The sequence below is a fragment of the Aotus nancymaae genome, unplaced genomic scaffold, assembly GCF_030222135.1.
Source record: "Aotus nancymaae isolate 86718 unplaced genomic scaffold, 86718_ANA_hifiasm-v0.15.2.pri h1tg000003l, whole genome shotgun sequence".
In the NCBI taxonomy this organism is placed as follows: Eukaryota; Metazoa; Chordata; class Mammalia; order Primates; family Aotidae; genus Aotus; species Aotus nancymaae.
In genome coordinates, this window is record NW_026988414.1 from 5,728,398 (window position 1) to 5,738,378 (window position 9,981).

General features: G+C 50.5%; 1 protein-coding gene across 1 annotated transcript in view; it reads right to left on the minus strand.

Moving 5' to 3' along the window:
• Nucleotides 1-9,460, minus strand: part of MVB12B (multivesicular body subunit 12B) — a 178,372-nt gene extending 168,912 nt beyond the window's left edge. Inside the window, exon 1 of the mRNA XM_021674030.2 lies at nucleotides 9,377-9,460. Within this exon, the coding sequence (XP_021529705.1) occupies nucleotides 9,377-9,460 (84 nt within the window). The remainder of the gene's footprint in view (nucleotides 1-9,376) is intronic.
• Between the last annotated feature and the right edge of the window lie 521 nt (nucleotides 9,461-9,981).

Genomic DNA, 9,981 nt, shown 5'->3' on the forward strand with positions numbered 1-9,981 from the left:
CTGCAGCATCTAGCCAAGGCTGTCATCCCAGGTTCACGAAGAAATGAACTTTTAACTATAAAGACCCTTCATACAGAAGGCACACTGCTCCCTTGTAGCTGATCAAAGAATTACTACAACAGTGTGCTTAATCCCTAAAAGTCAGCAGTGCTGGGCTTAACTGATGCTGAACATTGTTTTGGAATCAAAGGCGTGCCTCCCAGCCCCAGTCTGGGAGAAAACTGAGCTACTGTATCACAGTTGAAAACTCAGGGGAACTTTGATATCATCTCTGTTTAATTTCCACGGCCCTCCTGAGCCTGGGGTTTATCTCGTTTTATCAACTCCTGTACTGAAATCAAAACCCAACCAACAAAGCTCAGACCTCTCTCCACCAAGGCCCTTCCAGAGGCGGGGTGTGAGCCAAGGAGTTTAAAGTGCTTTCAGGGAGCAACAACTGCAGGGGGCAGGGGGCGCTGCCTTCAAAGGAGGTGCCGTGGGCAGCGGCCCGCGTTCCAGCCTCCCACCATCTCGGCCTCCTGCCGTGGTGGTGAGGCAGGCTCAGAAGTGGCGCCAGCCAGCGCTGCTGGTCAGGGCTGAAGGCATGACTGGCATACAACTTTTGAGGAGAGTAATTTCAAAGTATTAAGAGGGGGCAGGCTAAATTGGGCTACTGTAATTGAAATGACAAAACCAGTGGCTTAATTACATCCCTACAGAAGGACAAACTTGTGATCAGCTTGCTTGAAATCCAAAGTCAAGGGCACCAAAGACAAAACTGTCTGCCCACATCTACCAGCTTACAGGGTTGAGGAAGGGAAAAGAACAAATATTTCATTCACCGTGGGAAATGCCGCAAGAGCAGATGGGCTGTCCCCCAGTAAAAGCTGCTGCACTCCGGCCTTCATAGAGAGGGTCTTTGCCTGTTTCCCAGCAGCAGTGATGGTCTGCAGGAATCCATGCCCACCTCTGGTGCCCCAAGATTACTGACACTTTTCTGCTGGCAAATTGCAAGCCAGGGACAGAAGGACACTGCCTGTCCCCAAGGAGGTAACCTGTGGCCAGGCCTCACCAATGCACACTACACACACAAACCCAGCCACCTCCTTACAGCAAGGTGCAGAGACCTACCTCCTCAGAAGGCTGAGAGCTGAGGCCAGTTAAATGGCCAGCTGGCTTTGGGGCCACCCGTAGGGAACAGTGCACAGACTGAGAGGTTGTCACTGTGAAGCCTCAGGATAGTATCCCGATGCCTTCTGAACTTTGGACAGATTACCTGGTGACCAGTCAGAATCAAATCACTCTGACAAATGCTTCTGGACACAGTCAGGTAGCAACAAGTCACAGGCCCTGAGAAGGCTGCTAACATGTTGGGCAACTAAGGCAAATATTTTTCTAAGCTCTCCTAGATCACAAAGAATTTTCCAGCTAGGGAAATAACAACTATGAGCACTTCCTTTCCCCCCACCCCCAGTAAAGGTCTGTTTCTCCCAGCAGAAGAATCCAGTGTATGCATGTATCAATTCAAGCTGCCCTATGCTTAGATTTCTATGAACCATTTGATTACCAAACATAGATTTTTCTGTAAACGCCATGAGGGAGGACTAGGGTTCAGGTTGCTGCAACCCTTACGGTACACTGGTAGGTTCGAGGATTCACTTTCCAAAAATAAATCCAGGATCAAGTTCTATAGCACTCCCCTAGCCAAAGCCCTGCCCCATACAGGCCTGACTCTGCACAAACCAGGGAATGTTACTCGAGGGTAGGGCATTCTCCAGTACACTGTGGGTACCATCTGCTTGCCCATGATTACTGCAAATGAGGGCCGTCTGTGTCCACTCCCATCAGGTCTTGCTGAGTGGTGTCATATTGTCCCCTGTAGAGAAGGATAAAGGAGGACCCCAACAGAAGACAGATGCCTACAAATGAAGCCATCCCAGGGGCCCCAAAAGCTATGATTCCTGAGTGTCTGGTGATAGGAGTCACAGCTTGCCCTGATGGGGACAGTGCACACAGAGTAAAGACACTAATGTCATTTCAATGCCAGGCAAATGTGTGCCCCTGCCAGAGTAATCAGAACACCTGTCTTCAAGCCAGCCAGACCACCACACCCCTCTCTGACTTTCACATGGGTCTTGAGAATTTTTTTTTTCATATATTTGGTCATCTAATCATTCTAACGATGTGCTAATGACTTCCAAAATTCCTCCAAGCCCAGACTTTTCTCCTGAGACTCAGAGGTGTCTGTCTGGTGTCTTTGCCCACATGGCTCAGGAATACCTCGAATTCAGCTGACCTTGCCATCTTCCCCAGAAGCATCCTCCCACACTCCTGGTCCCTAAGAGGGCCTGGTACATGAACAGTCAGTCCACAAATGTGTATAGAGCCACTTTGGCTTAGCACTAAGGCTACAGTAATGAGATGGAAAGTCCATATTCTGGAGTGGGAGTATCCAACTTTAGCATATGCAAGAATCACCAGGAGAGGTTGTTAAAACGGACATTCCTGAACCCTAGCCCCTGAGATACTGATTCAATAGATCTGAGCTGGTCTAAGAATGTACATTTCTAACAAGCTCCCAGCTGACACTAAACAGCTGGTCCACAGTCCAAAATTTGAGTACAAGAGAGCAAGTACTCATTAGGTGTTTGATGAATGAATGAATGAATGGAATGAACCTAAAGGTAATCTTCCCTGGGGAAAAGCCTCAGAATCAGCCCTCCAGTCTCCCCCTCCTTCTTCTCGACAGTTCAGCCAAGAGCATCACGTTCCTCCCCTACAGACACCCACCCCACCATTTAAAACCAGGGTCATGCCGGGTGCAGTGGCTCACACCTGTAATTCCAGCAGGAATTGGAGGCCAAAGTGGGAGGATCAGTTGAGGTCAGGAGTTCGAGACCAGCCTGGCCAAGATGGTGAAACCCCATCTCTACTAAAAATACAAAAATTACCTGGGTATGGTGGTGAGTGCCTGTAATCCCAGCTACTCGAGAGGCTGGGGCACAAGGATCACTTGAACCCAAGAGGTGGAGGTTGCAGTGAGCTGAGATGGTGCCATTGCACTCCAGCCTGGGTGACAAATCCAGATCCTGTCTCAAAAAAATAAATAAATAAGTAAATAAATAAAACCAGGGTCATGGCTGGGAGCAGTGGCTCATGCCTGTAATCCCAGCACTTTGCGAGGCCTTTGGAAGGCCAAGGCAGGCAGATTATGAGGTCAGGAGTTCAAGACCAGCCTGGCCAATATAGTGAAACCCCATCTCTACTAAAAATGCAAAAATTAGCTGGGCATGGTGGCACACGCCTATAGTCCCAGCCACTTGAGAGGCTGAGGCAAAAGAATTGCTTGAATCTGGGAGGCAGAGATTGCAGTGAGCTGAGATTGTGCCATTGCACTCCAGCCTGGGCGACAGAGTGAGACTCTGTCTCAAAAAAAAAAAAAACAAACAAACCAGGATCACATCTTCACATCTTCCATTCCCCTCAAATCTCCAACTGCCCAGCCAGACAGGTGTTGCCACTCAGAATCCTGACATTATCTAAGCATATAGTCTTAGCACACATATGTGCACACACGTCTTCATGCACACATACACATAGACACACAGCCTTGCCTCTGAGAAGGCTAGACCATGCTTTCCCTAGCAGATTGTAAGTTACTCAAAGGTGCTATTTCCACCACAATGCCCAGCTCATGGTGGATTCTCAATAAATGGATTATGAATGAATGGGGAAGGATAAACCAATAAAATTCCTATTCTCCCAAATTGCCAAGTTTCACTGGATTAAGGAGGGCACATAAAGGGGCAGGGGAACAGCAGACCTGTCAGACCCCTTCCAGTGAGAGCTGGGGGTCTGGGGTCACTGATGCCTCCATGCACACACACCATGACCCCAGGGGTGAGCCACTTGCAGAGGAAGGGAGAAGGGACCACAGCACTTCCTAGATCTAACTCAGTGCAGCCAAGCTGGATGTGGGCCTGTCAGGGGCCAGTGGGTGTCCAGGCTGGCTGCTAGAAGAATGCCCTGGGGAGCTTGTAGAAGCACCGCTTTCCCATTCCCCATCCTCAGGTTCTCATTTAACTGGTTCAGGCTGGGACTGAGACTGGAGAGCCCACAGCCAAGGAGAAGGTCCACAGTGCTGGGTGACAGAGCAATGAATAAGACATGGAGTTCACAGGCTGTAGGAAATATCCCGAGAAAGGGACTGCAAAGGAGGGGACTCTTCCTTCTGCCTGGTGAGGCAGGGAGAGGTGAGCAAAGAGCGGGCCTCCCTGAAAGATGGGGGTGTGTGGAGTGGTGAAAGTCTTGCAGGCAGAAACACAGCCTCAACAAAGGCACCGTGATGTGAAAACCCAGGGGCTGCTCGGGGAACTGCGAGGAGCAGATGGGATCTAAAACAAGCTTATAAAATGCTTAAGAAAACAAATAAACAAAACACAATCAAACTGAACTAAAAAACCTGGCTGCACTTCTCTGCTATTTCTAAGATCTAAGCAATGACATCAAACTACAGGAAGGAGCGCCCCAGTGGTCTAACAGAAGAGATTCCCAGGCCTTCCGTTCATGCTTCCTCTCCTACAGCCGAACATTCTCCAACCAATGCCCCTTCCTTCCAACCTCCATGGGGCCTCCGTATGCTATTAGTTCTGTGGGGAGAACATCAGGCAGAGCAGAGGAATGGAAGGGGTGACATCTTTGGAGTCCAAGGGACCCGAGCTTACTGCATAACCTTAGGCAAGTTAAACTAAACTAGGCCTGAGTTTCCATCCCTATAAAAATGGAATAGCAAATAATATTTTCCACAGGGTTATAATGTGTAGAAAGCATCAAGAATTTGCAGCAAAAGGCAATCAACAGAGTGAAAAGGCAACCTATGGAATGAGAGAAAATATTTGCAAATCATGTATCTGATGAGGGGTTAATATGTGAATCTATAAAGAACTCCTGCAACTCAACAACAAAAAACAAATTTCTTAAGTTAAAAATGGGCAAAGGATTTAAATAACAAGTCTTTCCAAAGACAATATACAAATAGCCAACCAGCATACAAAAAGATGTTCAGCATCACTTGCCATGAGGGAAATGCAAGTCCAAACCACATATCACCTTATACTAATTACAATGGCTACTACCAAAAACAAACATACAAACAAAATAACTGTTCGCAAGCATGGGAAGCAATTGGAAACTTTGGCACACAGCTGGTGGGAATGTAAAATGGTACAGCCACCATTTTATGGAAAACAGTGTAGTGGTTCCTCAAAAAATTATAAATAGAATTACCATATGATCCAGTAATTCCACTTCTGGGTATCCACCCAAAATAATTTAGATCAGAGTCTCAAAGAGATTTGTAGACCCATGTTCAGAGCAACTTCATTCACAATCACCCAAAGACAGAAACAACCCAAGCATCCATCTATGGATGAATAAACAAAATATGGTACACATCTTCAATGGTATCTTATTCAGCCTTCAAAAGAAAGGAAATTCTGAAACATGCTACAATATGATGAACCTTGAGGACAAACTAAATAAGCCAGTCACAAAAAGACAAATACTGTATGATCCACTTCTATGAATAGCTAGGGTAGTCACACTCACAGAAACACAAAGCAGAACGGTGGTTGCCAGGGGAGAGGAAAGGGGGAAACGGAAAGTTGTTTAATGAGCACAGAGTTTCAGTTTTGCAAGATGAAAAGTTCTGGAGCTTAGTTGCACCACAGTGTGAATCTGTGTAATGCCACCAGTCAGTGCCCTTAAAAATGAGTAGGATGGTACATTTTATGTCATGTGTATTTAACAATTTTCTAGAAAGCATCTAGAACTGTAGTTCTCTCATTTTGGTAAGCATAAGTATAACCGCAGGTGTCTGTTAAGTATGCAGATTCCAGGTCCCCTTCCCCAGAGATTCTGATTCAATAAAGTTTGAGTATGAGGCCCTGGCATCTGCATTTTCATCAACACCACAGGCATATTTAGTGAATTAGGAGCTCATTTATTAGGATCAGAGGATATTATATTCTTTTGAATATTCTGCTCTGCTGATTAGAATCTATTTATTTTTAAGTGTGTGTGTGTGTGTGTGTGTGTGTGTGTGTGTGTGTGTGTGTGTCTGAAGAAAGAAAGAACAAACTCGTGTTGAATCTAGCCACAGGTCCAACAAGATAGCCCTCCTGTCCTAAGGGAAATATGAGCTACAAAGCTACTATGTGCAACTCCCGGGCTCCAGGCCCACAGGGCTCTCACATTTCTGCCTGGACAAGCTCTGCATCTTGCCAGAAGCGTGTCAAGTAAACCAAATGCATGCCCACAGGATGTCCCCAACAAGGGAGGTAATGTCAAGCATATTCTGCAGTGGCTTTGCCTCCCAGGCAGCTAGAGACAGAAGACCTAACTCTGGCAAACCCACTCCAACTAGCGCAGGGAAGCCGCGATTCCCAAGGGCAGCCCAGCGAGGAGAAGGCCAAGGAGAGCCTGGAGCGGGGCGTGGCCAGGGAAATGCTGGCCAGGGCGGTCCTTGGTGAGAGCCAGAGCAGCATGGGGAGAGGCAGCTCATTCAAGAAACCCAGGCCTCCCCTCCACAACCCAACCTGCAGAGGAGGCTCTGCTATCTCAGCTTAACCACATCCAACCATGTAGTCATTTGTTATCTTCATCATCATAATAGCACCTTCGACTTTTCCCATGCTCTACTCCAGCACCATCATTATTTTGCAGTGTGGCAAGGGTGTTTCCCTTTGAGCATGGAGTACTTCCAGCAAACTAAGGCAGAGGGACCTATGCCATTTGGATTCTGATGCCCCCAGAAGCAGATCCTCCATGAAATGGATGGAGACTACACTTCTCCATCACCCATTCCAAGGCCCTGAGCGGGCATCCAGCAGTGTGCTCACATGGTGGTGTGGTTCTGTAACATGTACAAACACAAAATATTCTTGTATTCTTTTTCTTAAAACTCTTCCCCCAACAAATTGTATAAACATCGGACCTGGGGAAAAAAACTCGATCTGCTGCTGGATGCTGAATTGCACTTAAGTTTCACGCAGACCCCCACCTCCTGCAGTGCCAAGTGTTATCACATACATTAGCTCATTCGACCTCTTGACTGATTACCTTTATGGGGTAGGCTTTATTTTTAAGACACTTTTACATTATAGAAATGGGGATTCAGAAACGTTGTGTGACTTACCTAGGGCCACCTGGGGTCCAGAAGATAGCCTGAGAGTCAAAGTCAAGCTCCTAAAAAATCCAAGCCCAGTGTTCTTTCTACTATACCATCACTTCCTGGTTGTCCTGTTAAGTACTAAATAATAGGCCAGGTATGGTGGCTCATGCCTGGTGGCTCACGCCTGTAATCCCAGCAATCTGGGAGGCCAAGGCAGGAGGATTACTTGAGCTCTGGCATTCAAGACCAGCCTGGGCAACATAGCAAGACCCCATCTCTACTAAAAATAATAATAATTAAAAAAATAGCTGAGCATGGTGGCAGGCACCTAAACTACTTAGGAGGCTGAGGTGGGAGAATCACTTGAGCCCAGGAGTTCAAGGCTGCAGTGAGCCATGATGGTGCCACCGCACTCCAGGCTGGGTGACAGTGAGACCCTGTATCAAAAACAAAACAAAACAACAACAACAAAAAAAACCAAACTCTAAAAATAAATAAATCAGCTACTCCTCTCATTCATCTGTTAACAAGCCTCTCATAATAACCGCTACTGTTTACTGACTTCTTGCCATGTAGAAGGCACTGAGCTAGACTTTCTTGCAATATTTCATTTACATCTCACCATAATCCCATGAAATGAATACTATCATCAGTTTCACTCTACAGATGAGGAAACTGAAACTCAGAAAAGTTCAATAATATGTCCAAGCGCACACAGTAAATAGGAAAGCCAAGACTTAAGCTGAGGTCTAATCCTAAACTCCCTGCACAGAACCATGGTGCAACATTCCAGTTGGAAGTGGTGAAAGGTCCCTAACAGGATGGAGACAGGGCAAGGAAAATGCCTTGAGCCTGAATCAGGAGTGACCCAAAGCTTAGAAGGAGTGAAAAATGTAGATAACAGAAGATAAGTTTAGGTTCAAATAAACCAGTAATCCCCACATCAACTGCTTCCCATGGGTCCTGGAGCCCGGGTCCCAAGCAGAAGCCTCATCTCTCAGAGGCCCTATTTAAAGGTGCTAAGCATGGTACAATATCTCCAAGTACCTCACATGATTTCCAACGAGCAAGAAAGGTGTCACCATCTCCTGTAACTAAACATCCTAGTACACTGAATTTTTCAGTTAGTCCAGGCTTCACAGAGCTTATCTTTTAACTTTCTAAGCTTTGCTGGTGCCGCTGATAAGATTTTCTAGCCCCGTTAAAACGAGATGAGATCTAGCCAGCTGTCGAGAAATGTACAATGAGATTATACTGAGAAGGAACCACGAGAGACAAAGGCCCCTAAGAGAAGCCGGCCTGCTGTCTGCTTTTGTGGCAGCAATTGGAGTGGGCTCTGGTTTTGGGTGGGGGCAGGGAGCAGGGAAGGGGTGACCGCCATTTGCCTTTTGCCCTCCTGTGGTCTTCCTCAGTGCCTTGCGCTAGAGGCTGTTGAGGGGCAGGAAACAGAAGAGTCTCATCTTTCATGGTGAGAAGCGCTGGTGATTTAGAACAGTTGTGTGTTTGGTAACAAAGAGGACAAAAGATGCTCTTGGGTCTACCCCGTTCCCCGGTGCCTGCCTCTGAGGATGTGATGTCCATGCTGCCACCATGCCTCAGCTCTTGTCCTGGCCCCTGCCCCCTCACCTCGCTAGTGCTGGAGTCACTGTAGGGTGCTCGAAGTGCCCACCATGTTCCTGCATGGGTACTCTGGGTCTCGGGTACCCAGGCTGGGCATGTCACCTTGCAGACAGGTGCCCGAGAGTTCAGGTGTCCTCTCTGCTGTGCCCAGGTCACAGAGGCAGTGATGATGCCCCAGGGGCAGGTGCACGAAGGTCTGCACCCACGTGACCACAGAGAGCTGGACCCCAGGCCAGGCAGGTCAAACGACTGACTGTCCCCAGTCTGTGACCCGGTGGGCCGCCTCCCTCTCACACGCGCAGAGGTGGCTCTCGGCGCCCCTCACCTGCCCAGGCCCTGGGGGCGCTGCTGGCACTCGGGTCCCCCAGCTCCTACCGCCTCCTGCCGCCAGGCCAAGCCCGGGCACTGGCAGCCGCGGCGCGCTCAGGGCTCGGCAAAGGCCGCCCAGGCCTGTCCCCACCGCGGGCCGGGCACGGCGCCCGCAGGCCTCGGCGCGGCCCGGCTCCTCCTGTCCGCCCGCCCCTCGGCCCGGGGCCCGCGCCCGCCCTCCTTCCCGGCTACACGGCCGGCTGGCCGAGCCTCCGCGGCGCCCGGGCCTCACTTAACTGTTCCCCGCTGGGGCGGCGGCGGCGGCGGCGGCTGCGGCGGCGGCGGGTCCCGGCTCCGTCTCACGCAGAAGCAGCTTCTCATCGCCCGGGCGGCGCGGGAGGGGCCGGGCCCGGGGCCCAGGCGGCGGGAGCCGACGCCGCAGCTCGAGCGCGAGCCTCACCGGGAGCGGCGGCGGCGGCGGCGGCGGCGGCGGAGGGGCGGGGCGCGGCCTGGCGGCGGCGGCGGCAACAACGACAGCGGCAGCTCCCTCCGCGGGCCGCGGCGGTGGTGGGCCGGGCTCCGGGCCTCCCGGCGCTGGCGCTGGCTCGGGCTCGGGCTCGGGAGAGGCGCCCGGCGCCCGAGGCTGGCTCGGGCGGGAGGAGGGAGCGGGAGCCCTGGCGTCCCGAGCCCGCGCCGCCGCCCCGGCCGGCACCCCGCCTCCCCAACCTCCCCCACGGCCCAGCCCGTCAGCACCAGACAGGGCCCCGGCGCGCCCACCTGGGCCTCCTCGAGCCCGCCGGCGACCCCTGTCCAGCCTCAGTCCCCCCGGAAGCCCCCTGCCTCTGGAGCCTAGGGCATCGGTGGTCCCTGCCCCCAGGCTGGTCTTTTCCTGGGACCCTCAG